The sequence below is a fragment of the Crocodylus siamensis genome, chromosome 8 (genome assembly GCF_052110815.1).
Source record: "Crocodylus siamensis isolate JL-2025a chromosome 8, ASM5211081v1, whole genome shotgun sequence".
In the NCBI taxonomy this organism is placed as follows: Eukaryota; Metazoa; Chordata; order Crocodylia; family Crocodylidae; genus Crocodylus; species Crocodylus siamensis.
The window spans coordinates 56,133,530-56,152,671 of record NC_143402.1 but is presented as its reverse complement, the minus strand read 5'-3'; the positions used below and the strand labels follow the sequence as shown (position 1 = coordinate 56,152,671).

Sequence of the window (19,142 nt, the reverse complement as noted above, 5' to 3'; positions counted from 1 at the left end):
AGTTTAGGTTAGGTATTAGGAAGAATTTTCATACTAGGAGGGTTGTCAAACACTGGGACAGGCTACTGAGAGGGTATCTCTATCCTTGGCAGAATCTCCATCCTTGGAGGTTTTTAAGACCTGGCTAGATGAAGCTGTGACCGGGATGATATAGCTGGGGATGGCCCTGCACTGAGTAGGGGTTTGGGCTAGCAGTGACCTCCCGGGGGTGCTTCCAACCCTGATATCCTGTGATTCTAACTGGATAGTCCCGGCTGCCCCGCAAGACATGGAGACGTGTGACCCCTAGTGGGCATTTCAGGTAAGACAGCCCCAAGGTAGAAAGGGTGGGGGGTGGGATGGGGCAAGGGGAACAGGACTGTTAGGAGCTAGTAGTGGATTCGCTAGTTCAGGGGTCAGCAACGTTTTTGGGCTGAGTGCCAAAAACACTCACAACCGTAAGATGTTTGTGTGCCAGGGTCAGATGACAGGGCAAGTGCAAGTATCCCTATCCTTGTTGTGGCAGCACAGCCCTGGCCCCCTCCCCCAGTGCCATTGGTGCCATACTCTGGCACATGCTGGGGTTTGCCTACACCTGCACTAGGTGCTGGATGCTGTTGGTCACAGTATGTGAGCGGTGCCCCCCAACCCCAGCCTGGGGGGTGGCAGTTCCTGGCACTCCCAAATCTCAGTCTGGGAGGTCTGTACAGTGCTTGGTGTCCCCTGGTCTTTACATCAGGCAGATGGATGTCTGTCCCTGCTACGTGTGTGCATGTGATCTCTGCTTTACTCTGAGCATTGTGGGGCGCTTTCCCCAGGTACATATATAGTCAGGCATGCTATCCCTATGCAGAGTGGAGGTGTCTGTCCCAAGTACACACATGTACATGTATGATCTCTGGTTTTACCCAAAGCAGTGGTGGGGAGGTCTGTAGGTACACACCTCTGCATGTTTATGATCCTACATTCCTCTGCCTTGGCAGGGTGTGGGGGGTGGGATCTCTTCCTTGGGGTCATGATCTGATTTCCTTCAGCCCTCCCTGGGGGGGGACAGATCCATTTTGTGCCCTTCCCCCGCCACACTCCTCCCTCCCCCAGCCCTGTGGTTTAGTGTCAGTTGCAAAAGAGGAAGCTGTCACCCAGTTCCCAGCCGGAGGCGCCTGGGGCCAGAGGCAGCAGCATCAGCCTCGAGCAGTGCTGAGACCCCCCCAGGCCGGGGTCATGGAGCTGTGGAAGCAGTGTGCCCGCTGGCTCATCCAGTGCCGTGTCCTGCCCCCCAACCACCGGGTCACCTGGGATGGGGCTCAGGTCTGCGACCTAGCCCAGGCCCTGCGGGATGGTGTCCTCCTTTGCCAGCTCCTCAACAACCTGCTGCCCCATGCTGTCAACCTGCGGGAGATCAACCTGCGGCCGCAGATGTCCCAGGTGAGTGCCTGCCTGTGGCTCAGGGGTTTGGGGCTGCATGGCTGGGGGGAGGGAGGAAAGGTCCCTGCTGGCAGCTAAGGGGTTAACCATGGGAGTCTCCCACCAGCACCTAAGGGGTTAACTTTGGGAGAGGGGGTGTTGTCAGCTAAGGGGTTAATGGCTGTGGGGATTGGGGGAGAGAGGCTGGGAGAGGCCTTGATAGCAGCTAAGGGGTTAACATGGGGGTGCTGGTAGCTAATGGGTTAGTGGATGAGGTGGGGAGGAAGCCTGGAAGGACCCCTCCCAGCAGCTAAGGGGTTAATGGACAAGGTGTAGGGGTAGGAAGGCCAAGTTGGGCCTTGTCAGCAGCTAAGGAGTTAACGCTGGGAGGAGGAGGGGGTGATGGGACTCAGCTGGTGACTCAGGGGTTAACAGCCTCTGGGGGCAAGTCTTTGGGCCCTGCCTGGTAGCTAAAGGGTTAAGCATGGGGTCGGGGGTTGGCAGGCAGCACTGGCACCTAATAGGTTAGGTGGGAGAAGTTTGGTAGGCAGTAGCTGGCAGTTGAAGGGTCAAGTATAGTGTAAGGGGGTTAGTAGGTGGTGGCTGGCAGTGAAGGGGTGAAGTATGAGGGGTTTAGGATGCCATGGCTGGCAGTTAAAGGGTTAAGTATAGGTGGGGGTGGTAGGTGGTTGAGTGGCAACAAAGGTGCCATGTATAGGGATTTTGGTAGGCAGCACTGGCAGTGAAGGGGTTAACAGGTCTGTGAGAGCCACTTGGGAGTGCAGGGGTTAATGCGGGGGCTACTTCCCCACTCAGCAGCTGCAGGGTTAACAGGAAGGCGGGGGGGGGGGGGGAGCAGGCAGGGCTTGCTTGCACTTGGGAGGGGGGCAGGTACTAGCCATGGCCCCTGGCAACTCAGGGGTTAACAGCTGGCACAGGTGAGGGGGAGGGGCAGCTGGGCAGAGTTCACTGGAACCAGGTATCCAGTTCCTCCTTCTTACTGGAGTCCTCACAGCCCCCCCAGAGCTGGGCTCCCAGTCCTTGTGGCCTAACCCACTGGGCCCTGTTCCCCTCCCAGGGCTGGAAGAGAACCCAGGTGTCCTGGCTCCCAGGCCCACCTCCCACCTACCAGACCCCCTCCCCATCCCCCCCCAGCTGCAGAGTAGAATCCAGGGGTTAAAAAAAAAAGAATAGGGCCCTGTCTCTTTAATGGCTTGTGAACCCTCTGAGGGTGCTCCTGTGTTCTGGTGAGCAGTGGCACTGGGCAGGTGGCAATGGGAACAGTGATTGGTAGGAACAGCCTGGAGAGTGCCCCTGGGCAACTGCAGACTCTGGGGCCTGCTGCTGCCCTGGTGTAGATGAGTCTTCCACTTCAGTGCCTCAGTTTCCCCTGTTCACACAATGGGCCTGGTGCTCTCAGCCTTGGCCTGCAGAGCTCTGGGTTTCAGGTGCAGGGTAACCCCAGGCTGAAGACCTTGACTTGTTTCCTTTGCAACAGCCTATATATACCCCCATCCAAGAGCTGCCTAAGCAAAGCTGGCTCCAAATCCAGTGTTTGAGCCCTGGATGGCAGATGGGGAGGGTGATGTCTTGGTTGACAGCTGGATTGGAAGCAGGGAGCATGGTGCTGGTCTGGCTTTGTATAGTGCAGTGCTCTCTGGGAAAACAAGCACAAAGCGAGGGCTACGCAGGGCTAGGCTTGGTTGGGCCTTGGATAGGAGACCAGCGGGTAGCCATCTATAATCGGATTGGAAGCATTTTGGGGGCAGGGAGTGCAGTGCTGGCCTGGCTTTGTACAGTGCTGTGCATGATGGGGTCTAGAACTCCAAATACAAGAAGATAAGCAGGGCCAGCCTTGGCCAGCCCTCGGATGGGAGACTTGCCCAATCTCATGTTGTTTTATAATGGAATTGGGAGGACTTGGGACAGTGAGTGTCATGTTGATTTGGCTTTTTGTACAGCACTGAGTGCCATGGGGTCTGGTGATACAGGTGCAAAGAGCCAGCTAAGTGGGGCCAGGCTTGGTTGGCCCTTGGATAGGAGACTAGCAAGCTTCTGTCTGTAATAGGATTGGGGGCAGGGAATATTATTTTGGCCTGGGTTTGTTCAGCACCTGCACAGTGAGGTCAAGAAATACAAATAGCTCCCAGGACACCAGAGCGAGTGGGCGTGGAGCTTCTGGAGAAAGCCCCCAGTGATCAGCACCCCCCCTCCCCCCATCATGGTAGTTTCTCTGCTGAAGCCTGGCTGGTAAATCAGAAGAGCCCCTGCCTCAGTTTCCCCTCTGGTGCAGGTCCTTTGTTCCACACTGCTCGACTCAAGATCCAGTGCTTTGCACCATCTGCTCCTTCTTGGATGTAGAGTAGCAATGGGGGCTGCTTCTATATTTCACAGCTGCTGGGGACGTCATCAGAAAAGAGCAGAGGATGTGAATGCGGCTGTCTCGGTTCTGCTAATCCAGTCTTGCTCCCCAACACCTCCTTTACCTGCTGTCTGACTGTGGCTTTGTAGCTGTTTAAGAGCCCCTGCGTTCCATTCCCTCCACCACCAGCAGTTGCATTTCAGCACCAGCTGATTGCTGTGTAGCTAATGAGCATGGTATATCCCACACCAGAAGTGGCCACATTTCAGCACTATATGAGCAATTCTTTGTGTGGTCTAGCCATGTGCTATTGAGCCAACAGCCCCAGAAAAGGCTGCATTCCAGCCCTGGGTGATTTCTGTCCAGCCAATGAGGCTAGTGTTATATCCCTCCCCAGAAGTGGCTGCATTTCAGCACCATGTGAGCCATCCATTGTGATACCATGTTCCACCCCAGAAACAGCTGCGTTTCAGTTATGGCTCAGCCTGACCTGTTCAGTGTGGCTGTGCTCTGTTGAGCAGCCATTCTGCTACACCCCAGAAGCTGCTGCATTTTAGAGAAAGATTAAAGTATTGTTCTGTAGCCCATCACACGCTCAGGACTTGGCCTCAGAAAGGCAGACTAGGCCCCAGACCTGACATCCACAGGGTGTTAGATTCAACCCAGAGCATCAGACTCAGTGGGGACTGACTGTGATGTTGTCTCAGAGCCTTTTTGCCCACACACTCTTGGAGGGGGGATGGGGACAGGCAGGGGCTTTCCCAAGTGATACGGAACATGCCAGCAGCCTCCCTGCACACGTGTGTCTAGCGGGGAGCCGCGCTCGGGCTGTGTTCCTGCTGCAGTAGCATTTGAGTTTCTTCCTCAATTCTCCTTCCGGCAGCTGCTCTCATTCTGCCTCTCCCAGACAGCAAGGGCTGGAAGTGACCCTGGATGTTATAATGAGCAGTGCCAAAGTCTTTTTCTCTGCAGAGAACACAGGGGCTGAAATACAGCTGCTTCTGGGGCGGGAGGTAACCACACTTATTAGCTGCACCGCAATGGCCTAGCGCTGAAATGCAACCGCTTCTGGAGTGGAATGCACATGGCTGAGGTTGTTAGGGCTTCCCAAGTGAGTTAGGAGTCAAAAGGTCAAAATGGCTGTTTAATGGGACTCTTGAACTCTAAGCAGCCCTATTCTATTTGGCTTCAGTGCCCCATCATTGGGTAACTGTTAAGCACCACCTGGATCCCACCCCAGAGATGGCTATGTTCTCTCAGTTGCTGTCTGCCCTTCCTGAGCCACATCCATGATTTCACTGCAGTGGGGTGTGATGCTGCCTGGGTGTCACTTCTGGGCCTGATGCTTTGCACTGTATCTAACACCCTGTGAATATTGAGTCCCGGGCCTAGTTTACTCCTTAGAGCCCTGTAGTAGTCCCAAGCGCTTGATGAACTACAGAACAATGTTTAATCTCCCCTTAAAATGCAACCACTTCTTGGGTGGAACAGGGTGGCTGTTCAGCAGAGCACAGTGACACTGAATAGGTCAGGCCAAGCCAATGCTGAAATGCAGCCACTTCTGGGATGGACCACAGCAGCTGTTCAGTAGCGCCCAGTAATACCCACGGTGGATCCTTCACAAAGTGGCCATTTCCAGGGTAGGATGTAACACCATGCACAGAGGCTGGACAGCAGTCAGCTGGGGCTGAAAGCAGCTATTTCTGGGGTAGAGCACGATAGCTGTTCAGTACAGTAGTGGATAGCTGTACCACATGGGGGTTTGCTCACACGGTGCCAAAATGCGGTGACTTTTGGGGAGGGATATAACATGTTGCTCATTAGCTGCACAGCAATCACCCAGGGCTGAAATGTGACCACACTAAGGTAGAACACGACAGCTGTTCAATAGAACAAAGCAATACCACACGAGGGATAACTCAGGGTACTGAAAAGTGGCCACTTCTGGGGTAAGATATAACCCTGTGCTCACTGGCTGGTCAGCGACTGGTGACTACCCAAGGCATGCATATCCCATGATGCTTTGCACTGCTGAACAGCTTCTTCCAGGGAATTATATATGTTGGGGAGGGGACGGGTGGAACGGAACTTGTCTGCTTTATCAGGGTGCAGGGCAGGGGATGGTGGGAAGGTGTTGGAGGACTTGTCACCAATGGGCCTATCCTGGATTAGACTGAATCCTGTTTGGAGAACAGGCTAGAGCGGGGTGGTGTGTGTGCACAGGGTGGCTGAGATCAGTGGGAACGGGGCTGCAGTGCTGTGTAGCAGCGGGGAAGGAGCAGTGTTGTTCACAGCCATGAACAGCTGCTAGGCTGCACTCCAGAGGTGGCTGCATTTCACCCTGTGGTGTTTGCTCCCTGCTGATTTCCTCCCAAGTTGTGGGTAGGGGGGAGGGGAGGGGAGAGCATTGGGGCTGGGGGGGTGGTGGGAAAGGAAGAAACCGCTACTCTCATTGCTCTGCATGGCTTCCTGTTTCCGGCCCAGCTCTCCCAGGGTGCAGAACGCGGGGGCTGGTGGAGGGGAGCTGGGCAGGCATGCTGGGGGCATTAATCCTAGGCTCTTCTGTCAGTGGGTCCTGTGATTCCCATGCATCAGCTCCCATCCCAATATGACAGTTTCCCCAGTCCCAGTATGGATGGCATTGGCAGTTTCTCAGTCCTGGTATAGCATCACCAGCTTTCTTGTCCTGGGATGACATTTGTCAGTCCACAACCCCAGGATGAAATCGCCAGCCCCCAGTCACAATATGGCATCACCAGTCTCAGTACGGCATTGCCAATCCCAGTCTACCACCTCTGGTCCCAGTATGGCTGTACCAGTACCCACATGCAGTCTACAGTCCTGAATCCAAGTATGGCTCCACCAGCCCCAGTGTAGCCTCCCAAAACCCGAATCTTCCCCCCACCCCCACAAATCCTCCCCTACCTAAAGTCCTGAGAGTGGGGTAGAAATCATGAGGTGTGTTTCTTTAAGAAAAGAAGCCATGAAGTTTGTGGGGGAGGGGGAGTTTCCTTCATTTGCCTGCTACTGTTTGAACCCTTTCAGGTGCTTGTTTCCACGCCTCTAATTATATCCACTCTGTGGTAGGAACTGCCTCTGCAGTGTCTTTATTTGTACAGAGCCTGACATAACTCTGACTGCTTCCTTGGTTTCTCCTTGCCTGTGAAGTAGAGAAGAGCTCTTATCTTGCCTGTTCAAGATAAGGAAACCAAGACCTGGGAGACTGCTATATAGTGGCAGAGCTGGGATTTGAACTTATGGCTCTTTGGGAGTTTCTTAACCTCCAGTTGAGCCTGCCTGAGATTCTACTAGCAGCAATCAATTGCATGCCTCAGTATGGGTTACTAGTAATACCATATTTACTAAGTGACCAAAACCTGCTGTCAATTTGGCAGTGGCCATGAGAGGGTTAAAACTGTCCAGTCAGCATTGGGCCATGAGTCTGGGGAAATCTTTTTTCTTCTGAAACAAGAGGCGTGGTTTATTCAGAGGCACATGATGTGTGATAAATTATGGTAATGACCGAGGAAGTGAGAAACCAGCATTGCCAGCATTAGCAAATGCTGGTGATTTCTTTGAAGGCCCTATTTCATGCACTGATGTAAGAATTTTATTTAAAAAAAAAAAACTCAAGTTCCTTAACATGCCAGACAGAAGTCTAAAAAAATGCAAATCCAGGCTCCCAATCTGAAAAAGCCAATGAAAAAAAGGCTTTGTTTCTATTATGCCGTATTTATTCACATACCAGTTCCCTGAAAATCAGCCATTGAAAATTGGGGTGTCTCCTGAACAAGGAAATGATTGATTCTGAATTGTGTAGTTAAAAGGAAATATCTTTTCCTTCTGCCTTCCTTAAACAAGGTGTGTGTCTTATTTGGAACTGTGTGGTATGTGGGGAAATATGGTAATTCATTTCTTTGCATCCAACATGTGCTGTTTCCCTGGTAACTGGCAACTGAAACTTGGGGGTGGAGGTTTTAAAGACGACCCATTCAGCACAGTTTGCCTGAAAGGAAAAATCTTAGTTGGTGGCATGTTATATGTGAGGAAATAACAGTGTTTTGATAAGAATCATGCAATTTTGAAGGCGATCAGGAGATCCTTGTGCTGGCTCTTGATTCCCACCTGGCTTGGGGCTGGAGGGATCATATAATTTGGGCAGCCAATGGGATGGCATTCAGGGAAGAGGAGGTGGCGTGGCTGGGGTGACAGCGTTGGCTTTGGTGAGGACATGAGTTTGGCTTGGCAGTTAGGTCCTCTTTGACAGGGCTTGACTCCCAATTCCCAGTATAGGAAGCAGCCTGGGGGGTATACTGTGTTCTTATCCCAGTATCTTGTTTCTCCAGGCCCATAACAGCTAGATCAGGGCCATTGCCTGGTCCATGGTGCCTGATTCCTCTTGCTGGCCCCCTGCCGAGGGCTCAGATCCAGGTCCGCTCAGCTGCAGCAGTTCCTGTTGGTGGGTCAGAAAATGCATCAGAGCAGTCTTGGGGTTAAGGGCTGCCGTAAAGAAAAGGGAAAGCACCTTTTCTCTCTTGCTTCAGTGAGGAAGACTCAAAACCATGGCTTGAAGCTGCAGCAAAGTAGGTTTAAATTGGAGAGTAGGAGAAACTTCCTCACCATCAGATCAGTGAGGCTGTGGAATAGATGCCTGGGGGAGCTGTGGACTCTCCATCACTGGATGGGTTCAAGGAGAGGTTGGGCAGCCACTGGTCAGGGATGATGGAGATGTAGCGATTCCTGTGTTCTGCTATAGGGATTTCCCAGGCTTCTGGGCTTTGCTGGTTGCCCCCACCCCCCTTTTGCTACTTGCGTCTGGGGGTTTTAGCCTCCCCCAGAGGCACCAGGTGTTGGCTTCAGCTCAGGCTAGGGATGGCAACTGGACTGTGCCAATGCACCTGCTGGGACCCAAACCTAGAGGATCCTGGCTAAAGTGCCTTGTCCCTCTGCTCAGGCTCAGACCCACACCAGATTTGGGGTTAGAAAGGAATTTTCTTCCCTGGTCAGATTGGTACAGACTGGGAAGGGTTTGCCGTCCTCTGCAGCGGTGGGATGGCCTCTGCCTTGAGTGAATATTAACAACCTTTTTCTAATAGGATCTTGGTAGCCGTGGTCCCCCCCTGCTTTTTCTGGTGTGATATCTGATGCTGTGTCAGGGCTGATGGTAGTTTTAGGAAGAGATTATACTATGGATTTGGCTGGAATGGTTTGGATAGAGCTGATGTGACCCCCAGAGGTCCCTTCCAGCCCAACTTCTCTATGACCTTGCTGTCCCTAAAAAATGTGCGCAGCACCTTGTGCAGTCCAAAGGACTCTTTACATTGTCCTAAACCCCACTCCCATCACCATCTTCAAGCAGGATGCCAGAGCTAATCTCCCAAGACTCCAGCCTCCCTCACTCTTGCTCCTTTTCTGCTGCCTTCTCATTTGAACTCGCTGCCCTCAAGACTTCTCAGGCAGCCAAAAGCAAAACCCTGGCCCTGGGATGGGCGTCTGCTGCCAGGTTGAGCTAGTTCTAGGGCTAAAGGCCTCAGCCTGAGGGAGCCTGAGGCCCTGGGGGCTGGAGGGGGCTGGCACAGTGTCTCCATGCTTCCATTCCAGTGCAGAAAAATCAGCCTCCTCACTTGACACGTGTGCCCTGGGTTCTCTCCACAGCTGTGAGGTGGGTGGAGTTGCATTGGAGATGAGGGATGATTTTGGAGGGATGATTTTTTTCAGAGCTGAACCTGAGGCCCTGGGGATTTGGAGGGGGGGGGGGAGGGGAGCTGCTACAAGTTGGGCCTAAGATGGTGGGGGAAGGGGTGGAGAAGAAGAGAGGCGGAGGGAGGTAGAGATAGACGAAGGAGAGAAGGGGGCAGGAAAAGGAAGTGGAGGGGGCGGAGGGGAGAACACAGAGATTTTCAAAAGCAGGAGAGACTTGGCCTCTGCCTCCTCCCCCCTGCGGCCTGTGAGTCAGCCCCAGCCGCAGCAACAGCCCCAAGTGTGAGGTCTGGAGGCCTGGGAGCCAGAGGTGATTCAGACACCATGTCACAGACCCCCCTCCCCCCAGTCTAAGCACCTCAGGGGCAGGTGTTAGCATGGGAATTCCCTGACACTTGATTTGACCTGGCCAAAATAGTGCCATTAACGCTATCATTACCCCCTTAAAAATCCTTGTCTCTCCATACCCATTCTTTAGGATGATGTTACTGTATTTCCTGACATACCACGTGGCCCCACTTCATTTTGAGATGGCAAAATGAAGGGAAACATTATTTTTTTTGTCATGGCTGTAGCTGGAGCAGAGGGGCAGCATCCTTTCCCCCATAACATCCACTAAATTTACAGTGACACCCCCTCACTGCTGCTGCCACATTGGCAGCAGCTTTTGGCTTCTTTCCCCAAAACTGCTGCTAATTTGGCAGCAGATGGAAAAGGACTTAACTTGTATAACTCCATCCCTCACCAGCCAGCTCTACCCTCCCCTCTTGAGGGCAGCATGGCAGCTAGGACAACATCTCCATGCTTTCCTTCCAGCACAGAAAGAGTTCTGGGGTGGGGTGTGGAAAGATTCATGTGGTATACAAATATTTATGGTGCCATTGCTAGCCAGCGCTCCCAGCTTGCTTCCCAGCACAAGGCTTGCTTCTTTCCTTTGGACAGTGCATCACACCCCCAGCTGATTTGTTATGCAAAGCTCTGGGCATGAACCGGTTGCATAATCAGCTGGATGGGTCATGTATGAGGCCTGGAAACTGCAAAGACCAGACCAGAACAAAGCACTGAGGGGTTTCCCATTGGCCACCCTCACCTCTATGCAAATCCTCCAGCCCTACAAAAACTTAACAGCCTGGAGCAATGTGCTTGGAAAAGGAGATCTGCTATCCAAGTATGTGTCATAAGCCCTGTATTGCAACAGCCAGTGTGAGTCCCCTCTCTCCCTCATTTCCAGGGAAGAATGAAGGGGCAAAAGAGATGGTTGGCTTTGAGGGTCTGGTCCTCCTTTTTCCCCACCATGTTTCCTGAATACCTAGAAGCCCATAAGAGCTTGGTCTTCCCCTGCCACAGCTTGCCCCAATTGGTCTCTGGAGGCTTCTTCAAATATAGAACCTAATGAGTACCTTTAGAGGCCATGCAGCACTTAAAGGGATATGCCCTGATTTCCTAGGGTTTCTGATGATGCCTGATGCTAGGAAAGGGAGAAAAGAGGTCTGGGGACATGAGGAGCTCCAAGCTTTGTTGGGTTGTACAGTGTTGGGTGCAGTGGGATCTTGGTCTTAGCTATGGCCCCTAGAGCAGATGAATTACAGCTCCATCATCATGGCTGAGCTCCTAAGAGATGAGACAGAGCAGAATCTTATTCTTCCCTTCGGGCTTGGCCAGACCTGGACCCCTCACCGCCATTTCTGCTGGGAAAGCTGAAAAAGTCCTCTTCCTTACACTGGGGAGAGAACCCGAGTGTCCTGGTCTTCCCCTGCCCCCCACCCTCCCTTCTCCCCTCATCTCCTCCGCCAGTCTCCCCTTCCTCCCCTGCTCTAGGTCTTTTCTAGCTCTGCTGGAGGTGAAGAGACCAAACCCATACATTGTTGTCATGGTGTGGGCGGGCTGGGGATTAATATATGGCCCCCCCCACCCCCCATTGGTCCCAGACCTGACTCAGAGCTCAGCTGATCATGTGGGTCTTGTGGGTTTTACAGGCACGGCTCACTCAGGCCCTGGGGGGAGGGTTTGTGGGGACACAATCATGGGGGGCTGGGGTTGTAAACCAGCTAGGAGAGCTGGAAATGCTCCATATCAGCCTTGCCTTTGGCTGAAACTTGCTGCCCTACAGGTATTCAGGGGCATGTGGTTGGTATATCAATATGGTAGCCTGGCTTGCTGGCAGAGCCTTGCCTCTCTGGGCTGAAATGAGACCCAGCTCGTGGGCTGTCAAGGGAGAAAACAGGAAAATGTCAAGAAAACCAAGGAAAAGTCAGGGGGGAAAAAAAGCAGGAAAAGTTCATGAAAAGTTGGGAAAAAAACCCAGGAGAAAGTTAGAAAAAACAGGAAAAGTTCAGGCAAACAAGATGGGAAGTCATTGGGGGGGAAGGAAAGAGTCAGAGAAAAAAATAGAAAAAGGGCAGGAATAAAAAATAGGAAAAAAAAGGAGGGGGAGAGGGTAGAAAAGGGCAGAAGAAAATCCCAGGAAAAAGTCAGGATGAAAAGCAGGTAAAAGGTGCAGGGGAGGAGGGATGGAGGGAACCCACAGGAAAAAGTTCAGGGAAAAAAAAACAAAAAACAAAAAAAAAACAGAAAAAAAAAAAGTCAGAGAAAAAAAAAAATCAGGAGAAGGGGGGAAAAAAAACCCAAACAGTAAAAATGAAAAGAATCAGAAAAAATAAACAGATGACAGAAAAATAACCTAGAAAAAAAATCAGGGAAAAAAAACAACCAAGAATAAATGGAACAATAACAACAACCAGAAAAAGACCAGAAAAAAAGTCAGGAAAAATCAGAAGAAAATAGAAACAATCAGAAAAAGCAGCCCAAAACTCAAACCCCTACAGGTGTTCCCAGCTCATCAAGGGAGCAGAAGTGAGTTCAAGCAGGCCTGAAGTTCAGGCCTGTTCCAGCCAATCATAACACACACCAGCCATTTCAATGCCTCTGTGCCTTCATTCCAACCAATCATAGCCCCCGGCAGCTATTCCAGTAACGCAACTAACCAATTGTAGCCCTTGATAGGCATTCTAATGCTCCTCTGCCTCCACTCCAGCCAATCACAACCCTCAACGGTCATTCCAGTGCCTCCGTGCTTACATTCCAGCCAACTCCATCCTTCAACAGCCAGTCTAGAGTCCCTGTGCCTCTGTTCCAGCCAATTGCAGCCTCTGGAAGCCATTCTAATCCTCCCACACCTCCATTCCAGCCAATCACAGCCCTTGACAGCTGTTCCAATATGTCCACAGCCAATCCCAATCCCTGCAGCCATTTCAGTGCTCCATGCCTCCATTCCAACCACTTTCCTCACATAAGTCACTCTCCCAGTGCTGGAGGCTGGGGAAAGGGGCATGTGGTAGGTGAGAAATTACGGTATCACATCTCATGCAGGCAGTTCCTCAGGTCTCCAGCGGGGATGGGGGCCCTGAGCAGCTGCCTGTCTCCCCGGGAGCCATCCCCGGCCTGACACCTGTCCCCGCTTGCCTCCGCAGTTCCTGTGTCTCAAGAACATCCGGACCTTCCTGTCCACCTGCGGCGAGAAGTTTGGGCTGCGCAAGAGTGAGCTGTTTGAGGCTTTTGACCTCTTCGACGTCCAGGACTTTGCCAAGGTTTGTTCCGTGCCACCACAGCACCCAGAGCCAGGGGGGAGGTGGGGGAAGAAACTGAGGCAGGTGATGTGGTGCTCCCCAGGTATGGACAGGGGGTTGAGCAGGGCAGGGAGTGGGGTGGAAGGCTGGGTCTCTGCCCCGAGTGGAGCCAGACTGTGAGAACCCAGGGGCCCCGAGTCCCCCAGTACTGCTCTAACTTGACTCCGTTCCTATCCCATTGCTGGGAGAGGACCCCGGAGTCCTGGCTCTGCAGCCCATGCCCCACTCTACCCCGCTAAGCTCCTCTCCCAGCATTGACTCCCCTCTCCCTCCTCACCCCCAACTGGACTCCACTTCCCTCCTACAGCTAGAGAACCAAGGAGTCCTGGCCTGTCCCTCAGTTCTTACCTCGCTAGACTCCCCTCCCCTTACTGGGGAGAGAACCCAGGTATCCTGCTCCCCAGCAGGACTTACCTGGCAGGGGAAATACCATGACCACGATGGTGGCAGGAAAAATATAATGACCGAGGTAATGCAGTTAAAAGGGTACTGTGTAGTGGAGGGTTGCACCCTTGTCTATTTCTGGACAGGACTTCTTATGAAAGCCTCCATAGTTAGCTTCCCACTGGCCAGCTTCACGTGGGAGGATCTTGGCTACTTGCTGACTTTATGGAAAAGGGAGACTTCTCCCTAGCTTGCTCCTGTGGCTATCTGTCTGAAGGCAACCCAAACTTGGGGGCATGCAAAGCCCAAGCTTTCAGACTTGGGCCTGCACATAGGATGCCTGTCAAATGATTTGGAAGCATCTGAAGCCCCAGGTGGGCGTGGATGATGTTTGCTGGTAGTAGGGCCACATTTGATTTTTGACTGACTCATGGGTTTGGAATTGATTTGGCTAATTTGACTTGGAATATGAAAAAAAAAAAAAAGGAAAGTCCTGCTCCCCAGCATCCCTGTTCTGGCCACTAAACCACGCTCTTCTGCTGAGCTGGTGATGGAACCCAGGTGTCTGGACCATCTCTTGACCCCTACTTGAACCTGCTGCTTTGAAAGCCCCATGCAGCCTTGCCCTGGGAGGGCTGGGGGTCAGGAGTGAGGGGGGGCACCAGCAAGGCTGGCGGGGAAGATGGAAGCACCCTACCCAAATGAACAGGCCCCCTTGGCAGGGCTTCCAGCCTCCTCCTTGCCCTCCTACCCACATCAGACCAGCAGAACCTCGATCTTAGCTTCCTGTTAACACCCGAGGTTTCAAACCCTTGGTCTGTGCCCCAACCATGCCCCCATCTCTCCCTCAGGACTTACCCTCAACCTCAGTGAGTCACAGCTACCCTGAGCAGATGCCATCATAAGCCTTGAGTGAAGTTATTTGATCACACCTGGTGCCTTGAGTCTCTGGGCCTCAAGTCATCACCCATTCATGCATTTTCACTTGGTACCAATTGAAACGGCACCCAGCTCTTTTCCCCCACTGTCCCTCATGCAAATTGGTGTGAATTCTCATGGGAGAAGGCAACAAGATCAGCAATTTCTGGGGTAGGTGTTGGAGGGAGGCACTTTTCTGGGCAGAAGAATGGGGTTTTATGGGGAAAACTTGTGAATGAGTGAGAGGGTCATCAGATGGCAGTGCCACTTGTGAAAAGGGAAAGGGTTTCATGAGCCAGTGGTGGGGGTGGAGGGGGCAGGAATCGCAATGATTATCATGAGAGCGGTGGGATTCACCAAGAGAAAGATCATGAAAAGGAATGAGTGAGAAAGAAAAAAATTGCAAGGCTATTTCCAGTTATCTGTGTGACCTGGTGAGGCAGAAGGGGGCTTGTGAATAAAATGTGTGGGTGGAAAAATGATGGTGAAATATTTGGAGTTTGGTGAACTTGGGGATTTTTATGGGAAGGTTTTGCAGTTTTTGAGGTTTTGAGCCAACAACTTTGGGCAAAAATCATGATTTTTAAAATTTTGTGGGGGAAGGAAAAATCTTGCTGTTTTTGTTGAAAAACCATTGACAGGAGAGCAGGTTAGAGGGGATTTTTCTTGATAAGATCTTGGTGAAAAAATAGTGACTTTTGGGAGCAAAATCCTTACAATTTTCAATGAAACAGCTGTGTGAAAAGAGAACAATATGGGAGGGGAAATTTCCCTGCTAAAATCTCAGTGAAAAATACTGATTTTTGGAAGGAAATTCTGCAAATTTCAGTTATAAAATCATTGTGAAAGGAGAATGAGATTAGTGGGGAAATTTTCCCTGCTAAAACCTTTGGAGAAAATAGTGACTTTTTGGAGGAAAATCCTTGCAATTTTCAATGAAAGACTGTGAGAAAGGATAACAGTATTGGAAGGGAAGTTTCCCTGCTAAAAATCTTAGTGAATAATATTGATTTTTGGAGGGAAATCCTTGCATTTTTCAGCGAAAAACATTCTGAAAGGGCAGTGAGCTTGGAGGGGAAAGTTCCCTTCTAAAATCGTCCTGTTTCCAGTGAAAATTGTTGAGAAAGGAGAGTAAGATTGGAGGAGAAATATTTCCTGCTAAGACCTTTGTGAGGAGGAATGATTTTCAAGGGAACTTCTTGCAATTTTCAGTGAAAGATTTTTGTGAAAGGAGATTTCTCCTTTGTGAGTGGAGGGGAATTATTTCCTGCTAGAACCTTTGGGAAAAATAATGATTCTAGCAGGGAAATTTTTGCTTTTTTTGGTGAAACATCTGTATGAAAGGATAATGAGATTGGAGGAAATTTTTTCCTGTTAAAACCTTTGTGAAAAATAGTGATATTTTTTGAGGGAAATCCTTGCAATTTTAAATGAAAGATCTTTGTGAAAGGATAGAGAGATGGGATGGATTTTTTTCCCTGATGAAAATTTTGGGGAAATGGTAATTTTGGAGGAAAATTCTTGCAATTTTCTGTGAAAATGATTGTGGAAGGAGAGTGAGATTGGAAGGGAATTATTTCCTGCTAATATATTTGGGGAAAACAGGAATTTTAAAGGATAATTCTCACAGTTTTTGGTGAATATGCTTTGTGAAGGGACAGAAAGATTGGAGAGGACGTTTCCCTGCTAAAATCTTTGTGAAAAACAATGATTTTTGACTGAAAATTCTTGTTTTGATAAAAAAACAATAGTGACTTTTAAATGGAAATATTCATCATTGTAGATGAAAACCTTTGTGCAACAGCAGCGAACTGTTCAGTTGTTGGTGAAAGTCTTTGTGATCCAGTAGAGATTTTTGGAGGGAAACAGTCCTGCCTCTCTGGGGTGAGGAATCTCCGTCAGACTCTGCGATGTGGCCAACTCTGTGCTCACCAGCCCATGAGATCTTATCTCACAATGAGATCAAGACTACCAACCCCTGTAATTTTTATCTCTTGATATGAAGCGATTTTTTTTTCTTTCTCCTTAATCTCTGTTTCCTGGAATCCAGCAGTGACACACAGCAACTACCATATTGCCTTGTTTTAGCATGAGATTCAGGCCTTTCCTTCACATCATGGTGGGGCGGGGGAGAGGGCACGGGATGATGTGAGAATTTCAGCTATCGTTAAGAAAAAACAGTGTGTTTCTTTCTATGGGGCTTTTGGTGGGATTCACTGGAAACTCTGATAACCCAGATCCCAGACTGGGAGGAAAACAGCACAATATTTATTCTTACATTAAAATAATTCCTGATTTTTTTAAGACAATCTTTGTGGGTGGCTGAGTGAACTGAAGATATAGCTCTGTCCCTGCCCAGAACTAAAAAAACCCCCAAAACTCTTTTTCTGCATTTTCCCCATGTATCTGGGAGATACAATGGTGCAGTTACCTCCTCCCACTTTGATTTCTGCTCCATGCAAACTTTAGAGCCTGCTACCCAGGAGAAGCGCTGTTCAATTTCTTTATCAGCGATTTGGATAACAGGTGAAAAGCAACCTGTTTAAATTGGCTGATGATACCAAAATTTGGGGTGAGGTGAGCACGCTAGTAGGGAGGGAAAGACTGCAGCAAGACCTGGATAGGTTACAGGGGTGGGCTAACAAAAACAGGATGTGTTTTAACACTGACAAGTGCAGGGTGCTGCACGTGGGCAGTAGTAACCAGCAGCACACTTATAAGATGGGAAACTCCCTTCTTGAGAGCACAGAGGCAGAAAGGGATCTTGGAGTCATTATTGACTCCAAGATGAACATGGGCCGACAATGCGAGGTCATGGTTGGCAGGGCTAACCACACCTTGTCGTGCATCCACAGATACATCTCTAGCAGGGACAAGGAGGTGATCCTCCGCCTCTATGCGGCACTGGTCAGGCTGCAGCTGGAGTACTGCATCTAGTTCTGTGCGCTGCACTTCAGGAGGGATGTGGACAACATGGAGAGGGTCCAGAGGAGGGCTACTCACATGATCCGGGGACAACAGGGCAGACCCTCCAGTGAGAGACTGCGGGACCTGAACCTGTTCAGCCTTCACAAGAGAAGGCTGAGGGGGACGTGGTGACCATCTATAAACTCACTAGGGGGACCAGAAGGGTTTGGGAGAGACCTTGTTTCCCCTAGCGCCCCCCGGCATAACAAGGAATAACGGCCACAAGTTGTTGGAGAGGAGGTTTAGATTAGACATCCGCAAGAACTACTTCACGGTCAGGGCGGCTAGGATCTGGAACCACTTCCTAGGGAAGTGGTGCTGGCTCCTACCCTGGGGGTCTTTAAGAAGAGGCTTGATGCCTACCTGGCTGGAGTCATTTAAGCCCAGTTTTTCTCCTGCCCAGGAAGGGGGTCAGACTTGAAGATCTACAAGGTCCCTTCCAACCCAACTTCTATGATTCTGTGAAGCAGTGGCATTTCTATTCAGGCAGCACTGATCAAACCATCTGACTTCACAGCTCATTAGGACTTAACTGATTTCTGCTAATCTCTTCATTGCACAGGTGTTAACAACCTTTTCTCCTTTTTAATGGTTGTGATGTTCCACCATTCAAATGATCCTTGTTTCTGCAATGTCACTATCTGACAGCCATTCTTGAAAATGTCTCTCTTCAATTTCACAGCTCCACAGACTGTTTTTAGCTCTAGCAAAAACCATAGCTTGGGTGTGGTCAGATTAACTCAGGTGTAGAAATGACTGACAGAGAAGTATGGGAGGCACTGCCAAGATGTGCAAGAAGGCTAGACTTTGTTTTCCAAATCTGAATGAGAGACATGCATTGAAGTTTAATCAAACACTATTTTTGCACTATTTTTGCCTAGTTTCTTGTGTTTTTTAAACTTAATATAGAAGCTAGCAAATTAGCATACGTTCAAAAATAGTTATATTTGTTTTGGCTTTGAATCATAGAATCCTAGAGAAGTTAGGCTGGAAGGGACCTCCGGAAGTCACATTTAGTCCAATCCCCTACCTGAAGCAGGATCATCCCTATCCACACCATCCTACACAAATCCACCATCTGACCTCTTCATAAAACTATGATCAACCCTGACTCACCACCAAACATCACACCTGAATCTGCCACAGGGAAATCAGAGAACCACAGTGCCCAACGTCCTGCTTCTATAAAAGGTCCTTAATATATTCTTGAGATCCCAAGGAGAGGCCATGGCCCCTGCTACAGAGGAAGGCAAAACCCCTCCAGCCCATACCAATCTGACCATGGTGTAAAATTGCTTCCTGACCCTAAATATGGTGTCAGACCCTGGGGGTGGGGGTAGGGAGGGCAAGACCCTCTGGCCAAGACTGTCTGGGTTTGAGTCCCTGCAGAAGCATTGGCACAGCCCAGTCATATGCAATAATGTATCACTCCATCTGCAACCCCCTTTTCCAAGCAAAGTGCCTTCCCCAAAACAAAGTGCAGCTTGTATTTGGTGGTGTGTGGTATGAAGGACAATACAGTATATGGAAGGTAGAAATAGATTTTTCTCCATGAGGAATGGGACAAGGAGCAGTTGGATGGAGATGATGACTTTCTCTTTATGAAGGGGGTTTAACCTGGACCCAGGCACCTGGAGAGGGGGAAAATCTCTATCCAAGGATGTTTTCAAGAGGCTGTTTCACAGACACTTAATGGAGATAGTTTTGTCAGGTCCTGGAGAAGGAGGTTGGTGTAGATGTTGCCTCTCCCTACTTTTCCATGAATCTGATTGGGTCCTGATAGCCAAGTCTATCTTTTGATG

The 19,142-nt window shown here is 50.2% G+C and overlaps 1 protein-coding gene across 1 annotated transcript in view; it reads left to right on the top strand.

Annotated features, from left to right (window-relative positions):
* The first annotated feature begins 1,141 nt into the window (after positions 1-1,141).
* Positions 1,142-19,142, top strand: part of VAV1 (vav guanine nucleotide exchange factor 1) — a 58,097-nt gene continuing 40,096 nt past the window's right edge. Inside the window, exons 1-2 of the mRNA XM_090060510.1 lie at positions 1,142-1,404; positions 12,916-13,032. Of these exons, the coding sequence (XP_089916636.1) occupies positions 1,201-1,404; positions 12,916-13,032 (321 nt within the window). The 5' untranslated portion in view covers positions 1,142-1,200. The remainder of the gene's footprint in view (positions 1,405-12,915; positions 13,033-19,142) is intronic.